General features: G+C 40.5%; 1 protein-coding gene across 3 annotated transcripts in view; it reads left to right on the top strand.

The window, feature by feature from the left end:
* The window catches only part of LOC121826214 (leukocyte-associated immunoglobulin-like receptor 1), a 33,973-nt gene extending 13,018 nt beyond the window's left edge, over nucleotides 1-20,955 (top strand). The window contains exons 3-6 of one of the 3 annotated variants that reach the window (XM_076568970.1): nucleotides 2,062-2,131; nucleotides 2,875-2,910; nucleotides 6,576-6,905; nucleotides 13,245-19,090. In XM_076568970.1, the coding sequence (XP_076425085.1) occupies nucleotides 2,098-2,131; nucleotides 2,875-2,910; nucleotides 6,576-6,905; nucleotides 13,245-13,486 (642 nt within the window). In that variant the 5' untranslated portion in view covers nucleotides 2,062-2,097 and the 3' untranslated portion in view covers nucleotides 13,487-19,090. Of the gene's footprint in view, nucleotides 1-1,981; nucleotides 2,132-2,874; nucleotides 2,911-6,575; nucleotides 6,906-13,244; nucleotides 19,091-20,481 lie in introns of those variants that run through there. The other 2 variants (XM_076568979.1, XM_076568974.1) reach the window with 2 other exon arrangements.
* The last annotated feature ends 5,120 nt before the right edge of the window (nucleotides 20,956-26,075 follow it).

The following is a 26,075-nucleotide window of genomic DNA, read 5'->3' on the forward strand; positions in this document are numbered from 1 at the left end:
AAAGAAATTGGGGCTTTGCACCATGAAGAGAGCCTGTGAGAGGCATTTGGTGAAAATGCAGCCCAGTTGCTGCAGAAGACCCCAGTGTTTTGGAGATGCCAGCACCGTGGGAAGACCACCAAGAATAGCAGAAGCAGTTGAGGGGAGCCAGCTGGACCCTAGAAGCCAGGCAGTGTGTGCCACACAGGGTAGAGTTGGAACAGTGACTCAAGCTCCTTGGAGGAGTCCAGAAGATCCTGAGTGAATCCCAGACAATTGGCCATTGAATTATATATACTGTTGAAGGTTAATTTGGTTGGACACTTTGTGATAGTGTTCTGGCTCTCTCCTTTTGGAGAATGTGTTTAATTTAATTTTGCATTTTAAAGGCACCCACAGATGAAAGACCTGAACTTTTGAAAGAGACAGGATATTTTAAAGAGACTGAAATTTTAATGTTTGAATTTGTAAAGACAGTGGGACTTTTAAAATTAATTATCATTTTAATGTGAGATCCTGGAGATAAATAGAAAAGAAAGGGTTGTGGATTAATAATTAATAATGATTTGTATGTGTATCAAATTGACAAGGGATCAGTTGTACTGGTTGATTTTCTTTGTCACCTGGATAAAAGGAAGTGTCAGCAGAGAGGAAGGAGACTTGGCTGAGGAAATGCCTCCATAAGATCCAGCTGTAAGGCATTTTCTCAAATTAGTGATCAATGGGGGAGGGCCCAGCCTATTGTGGATGTGGCCATCCCTGGGCTGGTGATCCTGGGTTCCATAAGAAAGCAGGATGAGCAAGCCAGGCGAAGTAAGCCTGTAAGCAGATCCCTTCTGTGGCCTCTGGATCAGCTGCAGTCTTCATGATCCTGCCCTGTTTTGAGTTCCTGTCCAGACTTCTTTTAGTGGTGAACAGCAATGTGAAAGTGTTAGCCAAATGAACCCTTTCCTCCCCAAGTTACTTTTTGGTTATGGTGTTTTCCATAGCAATAGAAACCCTAACTAAGACACATGGTATCATCATTATTTTCTTCATTCCACTGTGTATATGCACTGCATTTTCACCCAATCTTTGGAATTATTTCTCCATCATAGCTCTTGTGAACAGTGTTGCAATGATTACATGAGTGCTGACTGCTCACTTCCTTATTTCACCCCCTTACTTGGATTCTATTTTTAATTTTTTTGCATAAAATCTTCATGCTATTTCCAAAGAGGAAGAACTTTCTTCTCTCTACTTTCCACTTCTTGTTCCGCTAGTGGCAGGGAGGGAGGGCCTCAGCTCCCCTAAAATGATCCTGACCTATTTGCTCAGAGACAGCTTTCCTCAGAACAGTTGAGGCCCAACATCCATGTTAACAGAATGGATAGGACCTAATCTCTCCACTCCTGACAACCTTTGTTTTTTTTTTTTTTTTTTTTTTTTTTTTTTTTTTTTAAATATCTAGGTCAATGAGATGGTCAAATGGGTAAAGATGCTTGTTTCTTTTGCTGATGACCTGAGTTCAGTCCCTGGGACCTCCATAATAGAAGGAGATAGATGACTCCTGCAAGTTGTCCTCTAACCCTCTCCACATAAACACACTGTGTCACACACGCACACACACACACACACACACACACACACACACACACAACTCAATATTGATTAAAGGTAAAATTCATCATTTATAACAGGACACATTTAAAATGCAAATATCTTACAGAGACCATAACATTAAACACTTGGGGGAGACCTTATGACTCTAATTATAAGCATGGAGATGTGAGCTTTGGATGTTGAAATGTCTTGCCTGAAGATAGATGCTCATTATTTTTATAGTTGGGACTGAAAGGTACAATCTTATTCTCTGTCTCCCATTACAGAGAGACAAACATGTTGAAGAATGAGCTCAGTTACACCTTAGCTCAGGGACTGGTATATTTTTTTTAAGGATCTGATGCCTTCTCACAGAGTCACCAGGGAAAAGAGTGGAAAGTGCGGAGGAGAAACCTCTTCCTCTTCGTGTGAGGAAACTGATTAAGAAATCTTGTGATGAGCGCCAGTCCTCTGACATGCAGCCTCTTGTCTCCACTGCAGGGCTTCAGACCTGGTCAGACTACCAGAGCCTGAATCATGCCAGTTAATCCTGTGAAGCTGTTGGCCCTCGGTGAGTCCTGGGAGAAATGGAGGGATGAGGAAGGTGATTTGAAGAAGGGAGTTTATTCCCTACTCAGGCCTGAAAACAGCCAGCAGATTCTGAATCCCCCTGGGAAGAGTTTTTTCACCCCATCCCCTATTTGTAAGATACTTCTGTGGACTTATTGATAGGAATAGAAATGGGGCTTGTGTGTATCTTCAGCTTTGAAAGGAATTAAGAAGAGCCTGTTTAGGAGAGAAGATGACTGGGAGCCAGTTGTTTTTCTGGGTTTTGGAAGTTGAACTCAGGGTCTAATGCATCCTAGGTAAGCATGCTACCACAGAATTGTATCTTCATCTCAGTCCTTTTTATTTTTCAAGTTAACAGGTGTTATGCATTAATGAGTACCCTTGTTGAGAAATTCTTTTCTTTTCAAAATACATCCTGGGCATCATTTTACTTTTGGATTTGAGACATGGTCTCAGAAAGATGCTTGGGCTAACTTTGAACTTTATAGCTCAAGTAATACTTAAATGTGTGGACCAGCTGGCTAGCTGGGATTTTGAGTCTATGTCTCCACCTCTTGCCTGAGGTATTACTTAGGCTTGTTTCAGAGTGAAAAGGAGAGTTATACTTTGGCATTGATATGGAGAAAGAAAGGCTGGGTAACCATGGTAGGCTGAATGTTCCCACCTATATCTAGTCCTTCCTATATTCCCATCTCTAAGCAACCCATGTGGTGAGTGTCTTTCTCATTGAGCTTTCTATTTCAGTGCTGTGCCTGGGATGGACAGTTATGACTCAAGAAGGTGAGTCATGTCTTTGGTTGTTACTGAACCAATGGCCAGGTTTGAAGAGGATCACGTGTACCCAGGAGGCCTGGAGGAAGAACTATGAGCATTTCCTATAATCATAAACATCCTCAGATAAGCAACCTTCATCCCTCTTCCTTTTCTGCCTGTTTTCTTTGATTTCTTATTTAAAACACCATGCTTTGTCGTGCATTTACACCATAGTATGATTAAATTAGGCCGAGTTCCATGTCCATCACCTCTGACATTCATTATGTTTTAGGTGTGACAATGTTATCTGTCTACCATTTTTGGAAAATTTAAATAGGCAATCTGTTACTCTCATGCACAGTAGAACTCAATAAATGTATTTTTCCCATCAAAATGGAATTTCATATCTTTGTCCAGCATCTTCTCTGTCTCCATTTACCCTTCCCTTAGCCTCTGATAACCATTCTACTCTCAATGTTTTTCATCTCTGAGATGAATGTCTTTGCATTCTATACGTAAGTGAGATCCTGTGTTTTTGTCATTCTGTGACTGGCTTGCTTCACATAACTTCCTCTGGATACATTCTGGTTGCCACCAACAGCAGCAGCATTTACTTTCTGGAGGATGACCAGTATTCTAATGTGTTTGTGCACCACACTTTCTTTATAGTTTTTCTATTAACTGATACTTGCATTGTTTCTGCCTCTTCTCTACTGGGCCTCATGCAGTGAAGAATATGGCACTGAGATATCTCCATGACAAGCTGTCTAAAGAGACAGTTGTTTTCAGGATGACCAAGCCTACATGTGAGAGATTTCTCCATTTCCCAGACCTCTCTCAGTGTCCCCTAGCAAGGCCTTGACAGTCCTCAAAGGCAGTTCATGAGAATTTGCACTTTATCCATTTCTCCATCTCCTCATGAACTGTATGCCACTAGGTGCTGTTTATTTCCCCCACTAAATTCTTAAGCCTGTTAGTTATTTAATTCTTTTGTTTGTTCTGATTCTGATTCTCACTATGTATCCCTGACTGGCCTGGAACTTGCTACATAGGCCAGGCCGGTACAGAATTCACAGAGATTTGCCTGCTTCTGCCTCCTGAATGTTGGAATTAAATGCACATACCACCACATACAAACTCAAATCTTTCTCCCTCTCCGCATAAATTTCTGTGAACTTCTTTTTAAACTCTTCTGTTCCCCACTTGTTACTGTTTCCCTCATGTCTGCTCTGCTTGTCTGTACCTCCTAAGGCTCTCACCCTCCCTGGCACTATGGAGATTGCTCCTTGTCATGCAGAAGCACAAATATCTTCCTGTTATTTTCCACAATTTGAAAATTTTATCCAGAAGCTTCTTTCATGTCTTACATCAGAAGCTTTGCATTTTTTTTCAAATTCTGCTAACTCCAAGAATAGAGTCTTTTCTGGACCCCTAAACTGGGAGTCACCAACTCTCTTCTCCCTAATTTTTAAAAACAATTTTAATGAAAATATAATTACATCATTTCTCCCTTCTATATGCTTCCTCCAGTACATTGTAAGTCCCTGCTTTTCATGATCCCTCTGAAATTCATTGCCTACTTATTAGTGTCACATGTTTATATTCAAATAAATAAATACACCTTGCTGTGTGGTGCTTAGTGTTGCTTATATGTATGTGCTTTTAGAGCTCACCACTTGGTACTGGATAACCATATGAGGGGCTAATCCTGGGGAATACTTATTCTCCACCTCTCAGCAGCCATTAAATTCTTATAGCTCCTCATCTAGGAGCCCTGTGGGCTTTCCCTCACTCAAGCTGGGATGTCAATGGGCGGTGTCTTTGTTCAGGGCTTGCTTAGGTAGCCATATTGTTGAGGTATCATGGGGATAGCCTTCCTGTCATATCTGGAAAATAAATTCACAGCCAACTTCCTGATCCTCTGGCTTTTAGAGTCTTTCTGTTCCCTCTTCTGTCATGTTCCACAAGCCCTAGGGATGGGAATATGTTGTAGATGTAGCCATTGGAGATATCCCCAAATCAGGATCAGTTGGTTTATGCACCAGTTGAGGCTTGCTGTAACGGTCTCTGTGTGTTGCAAAAGGAGCTTCTTTGATGAGGGCTCAGAGTCATAATTACTAGTCTGGTTTGGACACTGGATGAGCAGGTCAGGTTGTGCCTGGAGGTGGGATGTGGCTTGAGCTCCACAGATGATATTGATATTGAGACAGATTCAGACCCATGTTTTTCTCAGGCCTGGTGACTAGGGCTTACCCTAGATACATCCTGGCCACCTTGTCCTATCAGGCTGGCTTATCTCTAAGTTCTTCAATTTTCTTCTTTTCCTCAAAAACTCCAGGTTCCCTCTCAACCCTGGGCTCTCTCACAGGATGACTTTTAATTTAATTTTTAAAATGGACCTCGTGTTCCAGACTGACTGTATCAAGCCAATTAGCATATAATTTATCCCATATTCTCCCTTTCAGACAGCACTTAAACTCAGCTCTCAGTGACTCTGAAGAACAATAGACTTTGCATTAATTATCTACAGAATACCCCACAGGTGATTTCTTTAACTGCTTCTTCTTATCTAGCTAAGAGTTTGTGTCCTCTGAGTGGAATTTTAAACAGTATTTTATCAATGTTTGATTCTCCAAGCCCCTGCTTTCTAGGGGCAGGGAATTAACTTCTGTCTCTCAGGTCTCAGTGCAAGTAGCTCTTCCCTGTCATCTCAGGGAGTACAGCTCTGATCTCACCTGTCCCTTGAGATTTCTATGCTCACTGCTCATATTCATCGCAGTCTTTTTGCCACAGCATCGGACAATTATTATTTCTACATCAGTCTTCCCTCCCATTCTTTAGCTTCAAATGGAAGACATTATGTTTCTTACATAAGTGAAACGATGAAAACATAGAAGGCATCCCTAAAGGATGAATAAGATATTTAAAACAGTTGAAAGAATGAATTAAGGAAGAAGAAAGTATGAGGAAATGTTGGTTTAAGGGAACAAAAACTCACTTACACATGAATAAGGGCCAGAAGTTAATTATGGATTATGGCTAGCAATCATGCATTTATAAGGTTGGAAACTGAAAATATCAGTTATCCTCACAACAAAAAAACAAGTTAATAAGGTGATCCAAGTTTATGAGCATGATCCATTTGTTCCACAGTTTACAGCAAAACATCACTTTGAACACAGAAAATGTGATCATTTAAGGTTCTCTCTCTCTCTCTCTCTATTTCTATCTATATGTGTGTGTGTGTGTGTGTGTGTGTGTGTGTGTGTGTATACGTATATATGTGTGTATAATCTTTGATTTAATGGTATTGTTCTTGCATCCAGATAGTTTGAAGCAGGTAGGCTTTTAATGCCTCAATAACAGGGCCTGGAAAGAAAGATGAATTAGAAAAGGCATAGGTCCCAGGAATGAACCAGGAGGTAGTGGGCTCTAGAGTAGACATATGCAGCCTGGGATGTTCTGAGATTACCTTGGATAGATCTTTGCTAAACCCAACAAATGTGATAAGGCTTAGCTTCCTTATTGTCATGGGATGGGAATTCAAATGCACACAGAAAGTGAGGATGTTATAGAGCTGCAATTTCATCATGTCTGGAGAACTCCAAATTTGGTAAGAATATAGAATGTTGCACCTAAATTGGTTTTGTGTTGTGGCAATGTTCTGTGATTCCTGCTCTGCTCTCTCCTAGGATCTCTGTCAAAGCCTTCCATCTCAGCTGAACCAGGCCTTGAGATCTCCCAAGGGGGTTGTGTAACCTTTGTGTGCTCAAACCCTGGTGGGTATGATATATTCTTCCTGGAGAAGGGAAGCCAACGTGTCATGGAGAAGAAGAACACACAGCCTCCAATGACAGAGGCTAGATTCCTCCTTGGCCCAGTGAATGAAAGCACTGCTGGAGACTATCGGTGCATCTATTATAAAAAGTCCACCTGGTCCCCACGCAGTGAGACTCTGGAGCTGAAGGTAACCAGAGAAGATGTCACCCAGGCTCCTGACCCAGGCTCAACAGTGACCTCAGGTTTGTTCTCAGGTGCCTGGACTCTAACCATAGCTGCTCTCCCCTGCCTCAACTTTCCCTGCTTTTTCTTAAACCTAAGACTCTTTTCTCTTAGCTCCTTCAGCACAGGTCTCCTTTGCCCATACACCCCAGATTCCCAGAAATGTAGTCTTAGCAGACACCAAGAATTATCTGGATACAACTCCAGACTAGAGAGTTGGGTCCAAATCTGTCTCTGATTATGAAGTAGAGACTGATACCCAGCAATGGTGAAGACAGACTCATTTCAAGGTGGTCTTTTCACTGGTCATGGTGAGTTATCCTTTTCTTCCACTGAGTTCAACCTGTGGTGACTGCAGGAATATATCTCGTCTGGCATGGTCCCATGTCACTAGGCAGGTCATATGGTCCAGGCAAGCCTAGTGGGCAGCCCTGGACTATTATTTTAGGTGTGCTGTCATATGGAATGGTCTCTGTTTGGTCAGGCTCCAGAATTTCCTGGAGTCAAAGTCCAGGAAGAATTTCCAGTCCATTTCCATGTTCTCCCAGGTCTTTCATAGAGATGGTCAGTGCTGATTCTGTGATGACAAACAGAGTGAAAGAGTGAGAAATATGAGGCCAGACCAAACCACAAGAGCAGGCATTTAAAAGTGAATCTGTCATGTTTCCTCTTTTCTCTGTCCTGTCAATTCAGGTCTCTCTCATGGTCTGGGATTGAATGTTGGAAAAATCATCCTTTTTGAATAAATACTGAGGATGGAGAAGAAGTCTACACAGCTCTTATCATAGGGTCTGAATCCTTCCCCCTGCCTCTTTGCTGGTGCAGTAGTTTATTAGGTCTTATATGTTGCGTTAATGTCCCAGCCAGCCTTCTGTTTAGCTTTGGAGCCAGCATCAGGATACCATTTATACGATTTTGTTTTTGTTGCTGTTGTTTTGTTTTGAAAACAACAACAAAGGCCCTCTCTATGTGATCCTGGCTGATCTTTGAATTTCCTACATAGACCAGGCTGGTATAAAATCAGCGAGACCCTCTTGCCTCTATCTTTTGAGTTCTGAAATTAAAGGCATGTGCCAGGATTCCCACTGACTCTTCTACTTTTAATATGAGAAAATTGACACTCTTGGTCAAATACCAAGTTCTGAAGACTCCGGGGCAGAAGCAATCCCAGCATTGACACCCCAAATCTCTGTTTGCAAGCTCTATGCTTCCCCCTTCTGTCTGTGCCTCACTACACACATTGCTTTCTTTGGGATGGAGCTGATTAGGACCTTCCTTTCAAGCACAGGTTCTATGACAGCTGAGGGGACTTTCTCATTGTCTGTGCCTGACTAGGGTGGAAGGATCTCTGAGGGGAAAGTGACATGAGCAGGATGTGACCTGTGAAAGGTAGCCAGGCTGGGATGCTGTGTGATATTGAATGAGCTTCTCCCACTCTTTCTGTCTCGGTCTATATGGCTACATCGTTCCCTGTACACTGTAGCCACAACACTCTAGGGAGATGTGGTTCTGCATCATGCATGGACTCTCTGATCTCAGCTGTGTCACTGTGAGGCTAACTTTGTGTTCAGGCAGGTGGGACAGTAGACAGGGACAAAGGCTATGTCAAGATAGAGGGGAGCAGGATGCTATTTTATGCAGAGTCCTTTAATATACCATCATGTAGGGACCTGTCATGCTGTGTTTCCAAGCTAAATATACTGGGTCACCACCCTGTTGTTGATTTTAACAAATGTCTTTTCACTTTAAATGCATTAGTCCAAAGATGAGTCAAACTGGGCCCTCACAGTGAGGGAAGAGAAATGACACAGTCCTGTGAGCATTAATGGCAAGATAATTATGGTGATTGACAGAATACATTAAAATTTCAGATGTGAAACTTAAATTATACTGCATTATATATTTATCTTATAATTAAACCTATAAGTAATATTACTGATGTAACAATATAAGGTATCTTTACACATGGATAGAATGCATGTTATTCCATTTTAAAAAAAATCACATGCTACTTAATATTTACAATATATAACTTAACAGATATTATTTATTACTATACCCTACATACAGACATATATCATTTATTATAAGATGGCTATTTACAAATGATGCTTGAAAGATGACATGGAGTATAAAATTACATAAGTAAGTTATTTATATATAAATGTATTAATATTATATATTATGTGAAATAAGTTAACATATACTTTTATTCAATATTTGCTTGTTTACTTTTCTGCCTGGGTACATGTCTACTGTGCATATGTGTGTCTGCGTATTGTGAAGGTACTTTTGCACATGCAAGGATGTATGTGTTTGTAGATCCAAAAGTGATACTGAGTGTCTTTTTGGAGGGTTCTCCACCTTACACTTTGTGAAGATTAATGTGTCTGACCCTGCAGTTTCCAGTTTTGACTAGTCTGACTAGCCAAATTACTCAGGGAATTCTCTGTCTCTGTCTTATGTGCACTAGGATTAGATGCTGGTAGTCTTGTCTACTTATCTTTGTCCTGTGAGTTCCAGGCATCTAATTCTGGTCCTCATTCTAGGACACTAAGTGAAATATTGCACATGAAGTGCAACTCATTGATCAATATCCACAGCACCTTAGCTGTGCTTACTTATATTACATGTGACCATACAGCCATGTGTCACTTGAAAATGGGGCATTGTTCTAGGACATATATCTATAGCCCATGTAGTTGTGAAATGTGTGTTGTGAGAAAATGCATCATTGGTAGCCCATTGTGTCAGTTTGTGGACACGATGTTATTTACACCAGCTTTAGAAGGCACAGTCTCCTGCACACCTGCCCATATGGCATATAGAAAAAACAACTTCTGGACAGCAGTCCTGCAGAAATGTTACCTTGAACAATGCAGGGAAACAAATCTTAAGGCAGGTACTATGCCACTATGGCATAGAAAGTTTTCAGCACAGTTATAATATGACTAAAGGTTTGTGGTTAATTATAACATTATTAGTCAGCACAGGTGACTCTATTTGCGTGATATATAATATATAGTGTGCATGCCTATGACGTTTTTAATTTAAGTTGCAATAAGGTACATGGAAATGTAAGAATACCTGTGAGGGTCTCATGTCTTGGACAAAGGCAAAGTTTTGAGGAAAGAGCTTCTAGAGAAATGCTGCCTGATTTTCTTTGAAGGGCATTGAAGATTCTGCCTCAGTAACAAGGTCAGGGAGTGGGTAACACCCAGGGAGAGAGGACAGGTAGAACCCACCTTGTGTCAACAACTGCAAGGGGACACAATGAGTGCATGATTGGAGGATGGTGCATGTAAAAGAAGTAGTTAGGTGCTGTCTGCAGGGCATCAGGCAGCAGGGCCACATTGGATTGAGTTCTTTCCTTCCAGGTCTTTCCTGACAACATATAAAGATGGGTATTCTTGTATTCAGTGGGATCCCAAAGAGGGAGTCTTGCTTCTTTTGTTAGTTGTCAGTCTTTGCAAAGCTTCATAGAGCATGGTGGACAATGCTGTCCTATATGATATAAATAATGAGGTTATTGCTATTATCTGTAGGAACAAGAGTGTTTCATTAACCACATGTGACTGATGAGTTCTTAAAAGGGCTGTGCCAGTGGATAGGGTGTCACAGAGCACAAAAAAGTTCAGCACTCCTGATTGGTACTACAAGGACAAAAAATAAATGTTTCAAAGCTACTGTGCATGTGAGATTTTTACAAAGTCACATGTTTATGAGCACCACCCAGCACATGTGTGCTCTACAGTAGGTGCTCAATAAATGCATTCTACTTATAACCTCATTCCCAACTGTGATGGTTTTTCTTGATTTAAACTTAACTAAGTCTAATGAAGATCTTTGAGTTAGGAAAAAATATGACTTTAATCCACATCTTTTAAATTTGAAAGAAACTTCCCACTCAAAGTACCAACTTGCCTTAGTTAGGATTTATATTACGGCAACAAAACACCATAACCAATGAACTTTGATAGGAAAGGGTTTATAAGCTTACACTTCCACAATATTGTTCATCATCAAAGCAAGTCATGACAGGAACTCAAACCTAGAAGGAACCCTGAACAGGAGCCCATGCAGAGGCCGTGGAGGGATGGTGCTTACTGGCTTGCTCCTCATGACATGCTCAAGCTGCTTTCTTATAAAGCCTAAGACCATAAGCCCAGGGATGGCACCACTTGCAAAATGCCAGGCCTTCCCCCTAAGGAGATATGATTGTGTACCAAGTTAACAAGGGATGGACATGTGATGGCTATTCTTGGTTAACAACATGACTACATCTAATTCAGATCTTTGAGGTAAGAAAACATGCCTTTAATCCTATCTTTGAGATTAGGAAAAACATGGTACACATTCCTGGTACCAACTTGTCCTACTTAGGATCTCTATTGCTGTGACTTTCAAGTTCCCTGGAGGTGTGTAGGGGAGGATCAACAGAGAAAACCACTGGGCTCATGGAAGAAGAGCCCTGATAAGACCAAGAATGAATCTGTGAGTCACAGAATCAAAAAGCTTGGGGGGAACCAAGAGCAGCTCACTGAGACACAGAAGCTGCCTGATCCAATCAGACCAAGAGCTAAGAGTAGATCCAGAAGTCCCCTGAAACACAGACACAACAAGCACAGAGTGGACCAACAGCAACTCGCTCAGACACAGGCAACTCTTATACCTATTAGAGGAGGAGATGGGCAGATGTCAAGACAGAAGTACATACAATAACATAAAGAGCAAAACAGCATCACCAGAACCTAGCCCTCCTCCAACAGCAAGACCTGAACATCATAAGCTGGAAGAAACAGAAGATAGCAACTTTAAGAATCGCATCATGAAGATGCTAGAGGCCTTTCAAGAAAAAAATGAAAAATGAAATTGAGCAAAAGATGAAAAAAATGGAGGAAATCAATAAAAAAAATGAGAAAAACTCAAACAAAAAAATGGGAAGAAATCTATAAAGAAGTAGAGGAAAAGACAAATAAAAAAGTGGAAGAAAGCAATAAATCCCTTAAAGAAAACCATGAAAAAGCAATGAAACAAGTGAGGGAAACAGTTCAAGACCTGAAAAGGGAAATAAAAACAATGAAGACACAAACAGAGGGAATGCTGGAAATAGAAAATCTGAGTAAATGAATAGGAAACACAGATGCAAGCATAATCAACAGAATACAAGAGATGGAAGAGAGAATCTCTGGTGTAGAGGATACAATAAAGGAAATGGATTTGTCAGTCAAAGAAAATACCAATGCCAAAAAAGTCATAAAACAAAATGTCCAGGAAATCTGGGACACCATGAAAAGACTGAACATGAGAATAATAGGGATAGAGGAAGGAGAAGAATACCAACTCAAAGGCACAGAAAATATATTCAACAAGGTCATAGAAGAAAACTTCCCCAACTTAAAGAAGGAAATGCCTGTGAATATACAAGGACCAAAAGTGGGATAATGATCAAGTCCTGGAAGAGGTTTCTGTATCATTTGTTTTCCAGTATCTTAGCTAGTGACTTGGAAGTTGTGCAGGATGCAGATATTTTGATGAAACTGCACCTGAGGCATTCTGATGGGCCTGAACCGCTGGGATACTTGTATTCATTGGTATGTGAATGTTTTTTTCTGAAAACACAAACATCTTAAGGTAACATACACATCTACATTAACACAAGTATGGAATGTGCAGTGTTCACAAATCAGCTAAAGATTATTTTCTGTTTTATGTTAGAGCAAGTAAAAGATATCTGTCAATTATTTATGTCTGTTTGGACTGCATAATCAAATATAATATAAATCTTCATCCATGCCATATGAAAGATTGTGTATAATTACAAATCATGGGGATTCTGTAGCCAACAAGATTTATCACATCTCATCCAGTCTCAAAGCTGTTTCCGTGTGAAAGGATCAGCATATATGTGACCTGTCTAGTAGTTTTTCTTGGTCTCTTTGTTCATGTCTGCAGGCAGAATTTTTAGGAGGTCTTCCCTGGTCAAATATGACGTTTATTAATTTTAAAGGTGTTGGAGACCGACTCTGGACAGCTGTGTCTTGAACCTTGTGTTACCTGCCACGATTTATCAAGCCTCGTGTAAATAAGAGGCTTTTAGTCTAACCTAGGAATGTAGGATTAAATAAACCTCTTTAAATCAGCTAGCTGCAGGGGCCTGGGACCAAAGCGACCTCCTGCTGACCCTCCTTAGGAATTTTCTTTGTCCTCTCCTCACTCCTGCTCCCCCTCCCTACCTGAAGCCCTGTTTATAAGCTCTAACACCAGTCAATAAAGTGAGGCCTTGACGCAACTCAGACTGCTTTGTCTTTCTTCACGCGCTTGGTCTCCTTTCCCTCTCGCCCCCCATTGATTCACAGGTGGTCCCTCCTCGAGACCCTCGAATAACCTGGCCTGCTGGACGGGTCAAGTGGCGCCCGAACGTGGGGCTCGATGCACGGTGGCTCACTACTGGACGGCAAAGAGAAAACGGGGTCTGGCCAGACTCACTAGGGTAGAGGTGCCCCAACAGCATCACTCGTGCGCCGCGGGCAGCCTTGAGGTAAGTGCCGTTCATCAATCAATGGGTAAAGCACTCTCTAAAGAGGCTCTCTTCATTTAGGAAATGAAGATTTCAGGGAGAGGGGAATAAGAGTCAAAAAGAAAGAAAAAAAAGATTTAATTAAGTTTTTCTATTTTGTGGAAGAAAAATGTCCCTGGCTGGTTATTAATGGCCCGGGCATCCACCCTTTGACGTGGAATAAAGTTGGAAAGGATATCAGTAACTTACTTAAGGACTGAGAGAACGTCCTGATGCATTCTTTAGTTTCTATGGAGTAATCAGAGATGTTTTAAAGGATTCAGAAAAGGATAGTAGGGTGTCACATCTTCTGGCACTTGCTGAGGACCTATTAAACGATGTGTCCATCCCAGAAGACGGTAAGAGTGAGGTTGTCACAAATCACATTGAACAAAAGACCAAAAGACCCACCGGGACCCTCAAGGGTCCAGAGGTTTATTGACATCTACCGGTAAGAGCGCTCTCTGTCTTGTCTCTGTCTCTGTCTTGTCTCGTTAAGTTTTGTGCCGGTCGACTGATTTGTACTCTCACTGGGACAGACGTGTCCGGACAGTGATCCTGGGAGGGAAAGAGAGACGTCTCATTCCCTGATTTGGGCAAGGGACCCCCTAGTCCCAAGCCATTTGGGGCCACCTCAGAGGTGACCATTTGATTTTAGGAGTCTCCTCCAGGGAGTGCTTAGGAGAGGAGCATCTTTGGGTACCTTTCCCCATGGTAGGAGGAAGTGCCACTTTGTATTTTGTCCCGGGAAATTGTTAGAGACATTTTGTGGGGTTTTTTGTATGTTTTATTGTGGTCATTGTTACTTTACACTCTGTTTCTCTTCCAAGAAATAAGGTACATGTCTGACTGACAGGGATGTGAAAGCCCCCTGATGTCTGTTTGATCTGGATTGTTTTTGGTGTGATTGAGCCTGGAGGGTCACTCTCCACAGAGCACATCAGGCTGTCATTGTTCTTGGAGCTTTGTTGGTTGTCTCGTTGGGGCAAAGTTTTTTTTTCGTGTGCCCTTTGTCTTGTGTGTAGTGTGTTAACTGTTCTCATTGTTGACTTGACTGTGACGGACGCTATGGGACAGTCCCCTTCTTCTCCAGTAGACCTTTGCCTAGCCCACCAGAAGGATGTGCGAGCCACAATCGAGGGGCTTGCTTGCTGTGAGTGAGGCCATCATCATCTCAGTGCTGATGTGCTGGTACTTGGATTGCCTGTGTAATTGTCATCTGTTTCTGCTACTCATCTCCCTTATTTTCCCGGGGAGAAGGAGAGAGAGGCACAGCGAGGGCCACCTCCCTCCTTCCCTAGCTCTCTTGCTTTCAGGACTGCAGGCAGCTGGCTGCTCTCACGAGGGTGGGGGTGCGTGCTCTCGGTACAGGAGGGCTAAGATTCTCATGTCCTGCTCTGGACAGGACAATGGCTACCTGCAACTGACAAAACTGTGTGAAAACTGAACAGAGATAGTCAGAGGAGTTAACAAAAACTTTTTTTTTCAGGAACACTGGCAGCCAAGGACATACTTTATGACCACTGCTCCCCCTCCCTTCCTTTACTGTGATAACTTCAAAGTCTCTTCTGCCAGCTAGGAATTTCTCTTGTTAACCCTTCTCTGTCCTGATTGTGAAACCTCAGTAACCTCCCCCCCACAACTTCATCCCCTACAGACAAAGAGAAGCTAAAACCAGGATTCTTAAATGTAGATAAGAACTTAGACGCCTTTTTCCAGGTGGCTTTATCAACTACAGAAACTTAAGAAAACACAGAGTTAGGATATATGACCATCTGACAGAGACTAAGTGGTCATAAAACATCCCAAACTCCCCAAACTCCCCAAACCCGGGAGACAGCTCATAAAACTCCTAAACACGGTTGCTAAACTAATGAGAAATAAAGATAACATAAAAAACTACTGATATGAACATAAAAGAGGGATGTGGGCGGTGGGAGATGAATTATGTGGTCTGTGCTAGCCTTACAAAGAAAGACATGTGCTCCTTCCAACCTCCCTGCTGTGTGTGAGAAGTTTGGAACTAGCCCCCCTGCCGAGGCTTGTAAACTTCATTTGTGTAAACCTTGCTTTTGCATTCTGTACCTGAGGTCTCCAGTGGCTTCTTTGGGGATGCGATCTGGGCATAACACTGATATTGCTTGATAAAGAAATGTTAAATCACCAGTTCAAGATACTAGGAAAATTATGCTTTTGTTTCCACAGGAAAAGTAAAAATTTACATGGGTTTTGGTCATTTGAGTTCAATGTGTTACAAATACTTGTCATCATTTAAGAAAATTGGTTTCAAATTATTGTTGGTTTAAATAAAAGTTTAGATAAATGATTTTTGATATGAGGAAGCAGTTTAAGATATAAAAATTTAAAGGCTTAAGCATGTCATGAGGGTTTAAAAAATATAATGAAACTTTAAGGTCTAACTTTAAAGTTTAAGTAAACATGTTTCAGATTTCTTTCTCTTGCTATTCTGCTGTTTCATGGAGACTCCAAAAGGTCATAGTTTTAAAAATGTCTGTCTACTCTGCAGGTATGAATGAAAATGTGGCCACATGTGTGTTTGGTTTTGAATGTCTGAGTTTGCATGCATGTCCTCTGTGTCAAGGAATACAAGTTAATACTAGTCATCTGGCTATCCAGATACTAGTTTAAAACATAAACGGTTCTATTTAAAATAAAACAAACTAAGAGGTATATTTGACTAATATATCTATAGGAAAACAAATTAGCCTGGTCATTATTACCAAACTTAGAGATATTTTCAAGATTAGGCCTAGATTTGTTTGGCTCAGATACATTTAATAGATAATGGTCCTCAATCCTGTCAATGATCTGATGAATATGACATTTAAATTATTTGATTAAAAACTTACTATCAGAAACAGAGACTCCTAGCTCCCCAGCTCCTAGCAATGGTTCCCAAGGTCTCCAAAGAAGATATGGAATGACAAGAAGATGCCACCTGAATTGTGAACGACACTGACCACAGGGCAAGATGTCCCAATGCAACGCCTGCCTCCAGGACCCAGCCCAGATTATGGACAAGTAGTAGGACACTGTCAGTCTTCCGTGTCCCTATTCCACAGAAAAGGTACTCTGCCTTATGGGCTTGATGGTGGTAAAAGATTGATGTTGTTCTGACTGGTACCTCCAACACTATAGAAACCTGGGTAAGGGGTTGATCACTGTAATTTATAGGATTGGAAGCTTCTTGGTCTGCACTCAGATATAGTTTATCCTTCTCAGATCTCTGACAGTGCTGATGACTAGGATAGCTCTAATTTTGTCAGCATGGCAGCATCAGACAACCAGATCTTTCTGCAAGGCCATAGCTAGCTTGTAAGCTCACTTTTAAGAAAATGTTCTAAGATGTAAAAATTTAAATAAATCATAAAGGTTCGGATATGAGTCTAAAATAAGATATGTTTCAGATTACTCTCCTGTTCTATGGTTCAGAGCTTAACATTTAGGAGTCCTGATGAGCTGGTAGAGCAATGACCACTTACTGTTCAGTCACAAGTTCAACATTTTGGATTTGTTTTAGATGTCATATAGATATGTCTAATGTAAGCCTAAAAGTGCTTTTCACCAGGCTTAAAATCTCTGTCCAACTTACACCTGGCTTTCTGGACAGAAGTAAAATGCCCAAATCTGTAGTTCTTGTTGGGACTCAAAGGTATAAGTCTACTTCTGCTGTTTTACAGATACCCTTTATCTGCTTTGTCTACAATATGGATTTCAGTACAGATTGGTAATACTAATGTATCTAAAACTTTTATGTCATTTTGTAAGTAGGCTTCAAAGGATTAAAAGAGTCATAAAAACATAGACCCACTTCACAGAGGTCGAAAGGACCCCAGATAAGTATTCCTAAAGATGGTATTTTTCCTCTCTCCTGGTCTTGGGATCACTGTTTTTCCCATTACTAAGGGTATAAACCTAAGGGTTCCATATAAGTTCATAAATTTTAACCTCTGTTCCTAGTTTAAATCTGTCTCAACAGATTTCTACTTGGCTGGCAGACACCTCCAAGTTTCAGTTGCTGACTCCACCACTCCAGACGACTGTGGACTCCGGACGTGCTATAGGCTAACGTGGACCAGCCCAGCTAACATGATTCTTCTCTGTCACTATGGTGTCAGGCAGCTACATGCTACTGACAAATGCCCCCTGCCCAGTCTTTGACCAGCTTTTCAGCCTTTTGGGGGAGGGGCCCTGATAACGACACCCCAATGCCAGCTTGAAGCAGTTCCAGAAGAGAATACATCGTCCCATTTTCCTTGTTCAAAAAAGGCTGAAATGCTGGGTCAAAAGAAAACTCCCTGGCATAGAGACCAGATGGTTAAATTATACATGAACTATGCATGGCCATTACAGGCCATGAGTTACTAAAATAGGCCATGAGGTACCAAATGTAATGCCATAATTTTAAGATTAAAATTTGCCCAAAAGAAAATGGGGGAATGAAAGACTCTAGCCCTTCAGGCTTACACCCCCAAGCCTCAGGAAAAGAGAAAACTTCAAGCACCAGGAAATGAGAAACTAAAAATCTAGTTCCAAGAGCAACCTGACTTAGCCATTGTTCAATCTCCCCTGCAACCATATAACAATGTAAAGAGATTTCTGCTAAGAGATGTGCTCAACTGTGACTGGGATAGTTGCAAGTGTTCCAGGAAGGACCACTGTGACTTTTGTGTAAACTCCACTCCCACCTTGATACCCCCACCCTTGAGGTTTCAGGAAAAATGTACCTGTTGATGCAAATTACCCATCTGTGATCACTCTGTACCCAGACCATGATCTTGTGAAACGAAATTGTATGGGAATTGTAATCTTGTGGGTTTTTCCTTTATTAGCCTTTATGGGGCTTCAGTAAGATGCGGCTCTTGCTCTTAGGAGCAGGGTTTGCTCTTCTATACAAAAGCTTTAAAGAATCCCCTTAGCTTTCTACCCTGATCCCCACCCTCCTGGACCCCTGATTATTTTCCTTCTCCTTCTCATTACCTTTGGTCCCTGGGCCTTTCAGCAGTTGACTCGGTTTATCAAAAATCAGATTGATTCGGCCTTACCACGACACGTCTCGATTCATTATCACAGAGTAGATTCCGAGGAGGCCGGCCAGGAGCCCCATCAAGGACTCAGATTCAGTGTCCTAAAGCCCTAACGTCCCCACGGTCTTGCTAGAGAGTACTCAATGACGGGAATAGTACAGGGCCCACGCAGGAGACAACAGTGTACAGAGGTCGTTGAGACCGGCTCAACATGGCACCTGCCATGCGTGGGAGTCCCCCTGTATAGCCTAAGACAGAGGCTCTCTCGGACCTCCACAACCCCCATCACATGGACTTGGTCCATTTTTGAGAAAAGAGGAGGATATGTTGGAGACCGACTCTGGACAGCTGTGTCTTGAACCTTGTGTTACCTGCCACGATTTATCAAGCCTCGTGTAAATAAGAGGCTTTTAGTCTAACCTAGGAATGTAGGATTAAATAAACCTCTTTAAATCAGCTAGCTGCAGGGGCCTGGGACCAAAGCGACCTCCTGCTGACCCTCCTTAGGAATTTTCTTTGTCCTCTCCTCACTCCTGCTCCCCCTCCCTACCTGAAGCCCTGTTTATAAGCTCTAACACCAGTCAATAAACGAGGCCTTGACGCAACTCAGACTGCTTTGTCTTTCTTCACGCGCTTGGTCTCCTTTCCCTCTCGCCCCCCATTGATTCACAGGTGGTCCCTCCTCGAGACCCTCGAATAACCTGGCCTGCTGGACGGGTCATAAAGGAATCTATAGCTTTTTGTTTCCTATAGAAACAAAGGCATAACTTATCCCCCAACATAACACATTTCCTGAATTCCATTCAGAAGTTGACATTCTTAGCAGGTTAGTGTATTTCAGAAGTTTTTTTTTCCCCACAAAGCAATGTCTCTTAGCAGCTCTTGTTTTATATTCATTAGTGTGGTGTGATAGACCTGTAATGTGCCTTATGTTTTAATATGGAGAAAACTGTTTCATTTTACTGGAGACATATGCTAAAGAATTGTCAGCCTTAATATGTACAGGTATTCTCACAGTGGGCATGATGTCTCATAACTGTGTAATTACAGAATTGGTCTTTCAGTTCCTTATGTCTGACTCATCTGTGTCAGACTGGTGAATTTCTCATGCCTCAGTTTTTTCCCATGGATCCTATCTCTTCCTGGAAGACCCACCTATCCTCTCCTCCCTAGCTGTTGGCCATTCAGCTCTCTATTAAACCTATCAGACAGTGATTTATGTAGGTGAAGTTAAACAAAAACACATCTTCACAGAGCATGATAAATATCCCACAACAGGGATGGAACGTCTACAGTGAACCAAGTGACAGAGGGCTGTATAGACAGAGAAGAGAAACCAGAACCCCTGACATTTCCAATATCTTCTCTATATCCAAGCCTGTTCAGGTTGCCGGATAGAAGGCATGGCAATGGTCATACCTTGCATGCCAGTTTCTATTTTTAGTGACTATTTTTCACCAGACCCTGCCACATCATTGGGTCCATGTATGGCAGTTAGTTTATCCTCAATTTGCTCTTCAGATTTTTGAGGCACACAAAGGAATTAATTTTGTGTTCCAACTTGAAGCTGAGTCTAATCCATTTTATGTGTGAATTTTCCAGCTAGTCTTTTGTGGGACCCATTTGCACACTGTGTGAGAGCCAGGGTGTGCCCTCAGTGATCTAAGGGTGCTGGGATGAGGAAAATCAGAATGAAGGCATGGAGTACAGGGGCACTGGGAATGATGGGACAGTCAGGCCAAGGACTCGGGATGTCTGAGTCATCCCAAAAGAAGGAGAAGCTTCATGTCCCTTCAGCCCTCTTTTCTGAGCCCTTGCAGACACTGTGAAATTGGCCCCTTTTTAAGAAAGAGCTTCCCCACAGGTAAGTGCCGTCCGTAAGGATGCCCTCTAATGTCAAAGCAGAGAAATGGCTCTAGTTTCAGAACTCTTCACCTGGGATTCTTCCCTGCAGGAACTGACCACCCACTCTTTTCTTTTCCCTTTCAGTCTCTACCTCACAGAGTTACAAGGTGTGGATTGGTGTCCGCATGGCCATGGCTGGAGTAGTCTTTCTGGTCTTGGTGGCAATCCTTGGAGAAGCTTGGCACAACCAAGAAAAGTCCACAGATAGCTCAGGTTCCATGAATCTATGAGGAGACAACCAATGACAAAGGCTAATTTGGGCAGCTAAGAAGACCAAGGACTCATATTGTCCCATGAGATACATGGATACAGACTCTGTTGCCAGAGAATATTCTCCAATTCACAACAGGGAGAGGAAACAAAACATCACATTCTCTCTCCAGCATCAGTTTTCTGTCCAGAGAACTTGATTCAATATGTTATTTCATAGCCCTGAATCTTCCTACACCCCCTTTCTGAGTCTTTCTTGCCTCCTGGTTGGTACTTGTTTCATCCCTTAACATCTTGCCTCTGTTGGTCCTTAAAGATAATTAAAGTTTCCTGTGAGATGTATATAAATAGATTTTCCTTATTAAAGAGAAATGTTTGCAAGGAACCACAGGCAGCAAAGGAAGGCTGAGAGTGGGAAAACTAATCTTCTCTAAGGAAAAGAACAACTTTTAAAATAAAACCCGTCTTCCAAACATAATGGTTAACAGCTTTGATATCAGCACTTTTGAGGCATAAGCAGGTATATCTCTGTGAGTTCAAGGCTATCCTTGTTTAAATAGTGATTCTAGAACAGCCAAGGCTACACAGAGAGACCTGTTTCAAAAAAAAAGAAAGAAAGAGAAAGACAGAGACAGAGAAAGGGACATACATACATACATACATACATATAGACAGAAAGAAAGAAAGAGAAAGATAGAGACAGAGAAAGGGACAGACATACACACATATATACAGATGAAAAAAGAAAGGAAGGAAGGAAGGAAAGAAGGAAGAAGAAAGAGAAAAACCAATGATCTCAACACAATAAAACATCCTATTGATTTGGATAGGTTTAGACAGTCAACCACTTGTGCCCAGCACTTGGCATTGACGTCTTATAACTGAGTAAGGACCTCAGCATTGGAATCTAACTCCTGTCACTAATCCTTTGCCTCTGCTTGATAGGAAACAGGAATTTACCTGTCATGTCACAGTATTCTGTAAAACTGGTACTTGTCACCAATTGTAAATTCATGATGAGTTTATGGTTTCTGTTCTGATATTATATTATGAAATTTTATATTGTTATAGCTTTGTACTTAGTCCATTCCCAGTGAACTAAGCATACTCTGGCTTACTGTGCTCCTCTCTGGAATACCTCCTATGGAACCTCCCAGTATTCGTAGCCGATCTCCATTCTTAAGTCTCTACTCCCAAAAGATAGAAACATATGTTACTAACAAGCACCAGTGGCCATACCTGGCAGGATTTGAGAATTCCCCACCAGGCAGTACACTGTGAAAGGTAGGCAGGGCAACAGAAGCCAAGGAACAAAGCAACCAGTCAACAAAGACAAGACCATATATCAACAGCTTGAATTACAATCACCAGAAATTCATATGGCTAGACATGACTATAAAGCACAATCAATAAAAGCAAGGACAATATCTGCACTAGAGTTTAGCAATACCACAGTAGATCCTGAGATATACAACATATCTGAAGCATAAGGCAAAGATGTTAAACTGGGCTTTAGGAATATGATCATGACACTTAAAGAGGAAATGAATAAATGTAATTGAAAAATCTGAGAAGACACAAACAAAGAGGGGAAGTAAATGAATAAAATAGTTCAAGACATAAAAGTGAAAACATCAACAAAGCACACTGAGTTTCAGAGAAATCTATAAATTAATTATTTAGGAACAAGAAACAGAAAACTGAGGAGACAAGCCTCTTAACAGATTACAAAGGATAGAAGAGAGAATCTCAGGCACTGAAAGCATGAAAGAAGACATAGATATCTCTGTAAAGAAATTCTAAATCTAAAAAATGCCCAGCACAAAACATCCAGGAATCTGGGGCACTATGAAAGCACCAAATCTAAGAATATTAGTTATAGAAAAAGGAGAATCCCAGATCAAAGACAGAGAAAACATTTTCAACAAAATCATAGGAGAAAATTTCCTAAAGAGGGAGATGCTTATCAAGTTGCAAGAAGCATGTAAAGCCCCAAATAGACTGGACCAAAAGAATTGTCCTCAGAATATAATAATTAAAACACAAAACACAAAAAGAGAGAATATTGAAAGCAGCAAGAGAAAAAGACGAAGTAACATAGAAGTCCTTCATAATTATACTTGGTGTCTGAATGGAAACTCAAAAACTCAGAATTCACTTGACAGACTCTAAGTGACCACAGATGCTAGACTAGCTACTATACCCACAAACTATCATTTATAATTGATATAAAAATAAGATATTCCATGGTAAAATAAAATTGCAGCAATATATCTATAAATTCAGCTCTACAGAAGGTACTAGAAAGAAAACTCTTTCTACACCCAAGAAAACAAAAGTAATAAATAATCCCAGATTAGAAAATCAAGAGGTCAACATACACACAGACACAGACACACACGCAGACACACACACACACACACACACACACACCACCACCACCACCAACAACAACAACAACATCACCACCAACACCACCACTACAACAACAAAAACAAAACAAAGGAATCATAAAACACCGTTTATTTATATCTCTCAACATCAGTGATCTCAATTATCAAATAAAAAGACACATACAGAGTGGATGAGAAAACAGTATTCATCCCACTGCTACATCAAAGAAGCATACCTTAACGTCTAAGATAGAAATTACCTCAGTATGAAAAGCATATTCTAATAATGTTCTAAGAAACAAGCTGGTGTACCCATTTTGATATCTGAAAAAAAAATAGATTTCAAACAAAAACGAGTCAGAAGTTATAGAAAAGACCACTACATATTCATTAAAGGAAAAATCCACCAAGATGACATTTCAATTCTTAGCATCTATACACCCAAATCAACCACAACCAAGTTTGTAAAAGCAGCACAAGTACAGTTTAAATCTCTTATTGACTCACACACTGATAATGGGAGACGTCAATACTCCACTCTTGCCAATAGACAAGTCATGCAGACAAAAACTAAACAGAGAAATGATGGAGATAACTGCTGTTATTAAACAAATGGATCTTACAGATATTAGAGAACATTTTACTGAAACAAATAAAATTAAACTTTCTTCTTAGATACTCATAGAACTTTCTCCAAAACTGCCTGCAGTCTTGTACACAAAGCAACTCTTAACAAATAAAGGAAAATAGATATACCCCTTTCCATCCAATTAGACCACCACAGATTAAAACTGGATTTCAACAATAACAACAGAAACAACAGAATGCCCACAAACTCAGAGAAACTGAGCAACTAACTTCTGAATTAAAAACTGTCATGATGGAAATTAAGAAAGAAATATTTTCTAGATTTGATTTAAAATGAATACACAGTCTACTCTAACTTGTGGGATATAATGAAGGTGGTTCTGAAAGACAAGTTCACAATACTAAGTACTTACATAAAAATAATGGAGTAATTTCATACTAGTGACTTACAGCATACCTGAAAGTTTTAGAAAAAAAGGAAGAAATTGCAATCAAGAGTGTATTGCCAAAAAATAATTAAAACCAGGGCTGAAATCAATAATATATCAATGAAAGTATATATACAGAGAGCCAATGAAGCAAAGAGTTGGGTATTTGATGGCATCACTAAGATTGACAAACACTTATCTGTATTTACTAAGAGGCAAAAAGAGAATATCCAAATTAAAAAAAAAATCAGAAATAACAAAGGGGGGCATAAAAAGACAGAGGAAGTAGAGAGAATCATAAGGATATTCGTTAAAACCGCTACTTTGGCCAGGCTGGTGGTGGCTCACATCTTCAATCCCAGACTCAGGAGGCAGAGACAAGCAGATCTCTGTGAGTTCAAGGCCAGCCTGGTCTACAGAGCAAGTTCCAGGACAGCCAATACCTCACAGAGAAACCCTGCCTCAAAAAACAAAAAAAAAAAATCTATACTTGGACAATCCAAAATAAATGAATAATTTCCTCAATACATGCCAGTTACCAAAGGTAAATCAAGATCAGATAAACAATTTAAACACGCCTTTAATTCTTAATGAAAGAGAAGCAGTTATTAAAATTCTCCCAATTAAGAAAAAAAGAAAACAATTCAAAAAATAAAAGCCCAGGGCCAGATGACCTTAGCCTAGAATTCTACCAGAATTTCAAAGAAGAGTTTATGCCAATAATTTTCAAATTATTCCACAAAGCAGAAATAGAAGGAACATTGCCAAAATCATTTTACTAGGCCAAAGTTAACCTGATATTAAACCACATAAATATTCAACAAAGGAAGAGAACTACAAACCAATTTCCTTTATAACATAGATGCAAATATTCTCCATAAAATGCTTACGAACTAAATCCACATGTACATAAAAAAAAGGACCATCCACCCTGAACAAGAAGGCTTCATCCCAGAGATGAATGGCTCAACACACATAAATTGATAAATGTAATCTATCATATAAATTGACTGAATGAAAAAAAATCTACATGGTCATCTCATTAGATGCAGAAAAATGGCCTTTGGAAAAATCCAGGACTCCTTCACAATAAAAGTCCTGGAAAGATTAGTGGTACAAGGGGCAAAAAGCCTCATATAAATATGAAGCAGTTTAGAGTCGCCCATAGCCCACATAAACTTAATGGAAAGAAACTCAAAGCAGTTCCACTATAATCAGGAACAGGACAAAGTTGTCAATTCTTTCCATACCTATTCAATATAGTACTTGAAGTCATAGTTGAAGCAATAATGACAACTGAATAAGCCCAAGGTGATGGGGTGGGGAGAGGGGGATCTGGAGAGATGTCTCAGAGGTTAAGAGCACTGGCTGCTCTTCCAGAGGTCCTGAGTTTAATTCCAAGCAAGCACATGGTGGCTCACAAGCATCTGTAATGAGATCTGGTGCCCTCTGCTGGCCTGCAGCTGTATGTGCAGGCAGAACACAGTATACATAATAAATAACAAACAAATAAATAAACACATTTCAAAAGAAGAAAGAAAAAAATGTAAAAAAAAAAGATCAAGCGGGTAAAAACTGGAAAAAGAAAGTCAAAGTGCCTTCATTTGCAAATGACATAATAATACATGTATGCGACACTAAAAATTCCACCAAAAACTGTAATATTCTGTAAGCTGATAAACCCTTTCCTCAAACTAACTAGATACAAAATTAACACATAAAAAATTAGTACTCTTCCAATATGGAAATGATAAATAGACTGAGAAAGTATTCAAGGAAACACTTTTCACAATAACCCCAAATAATATAAAATATCTTGGGGGTAACTCTTATAATTGAAGTGAAAGTCATGTATGATAAAAATTTTTATTTTTATTTCCCAATTAACCCCATACACCTACCACATCTCCCTTAACCTAATTTCTCCCTTTACCCCATGCACCTATCACATCTCACCTGATCCTCATCTCCATGTCCCCCTCCTATTAAAAAATAAATTTATTAAAGATTAGGTTGGAAGATAGACATATCTCTGTGCTTATGCTTCAGTAGGGGTAAT

This window comes from Peromyscus maniculatus, chromosome 1, assembly GCF_049852395.1.
Source record: "Peromyscus maniculatus bairdii isolate BWxNUB_F1_BW_parent chromosome 1, HU_Pman_BW_mat_3.1, whole genome shotgun sequence".
NCBI classification, from domain to species: Eukaryota; Metazoa; Chordata; class Mammalia; order Rodentia; family Cricetidae; genus Peromyscus; species Peromyscus maniculatus.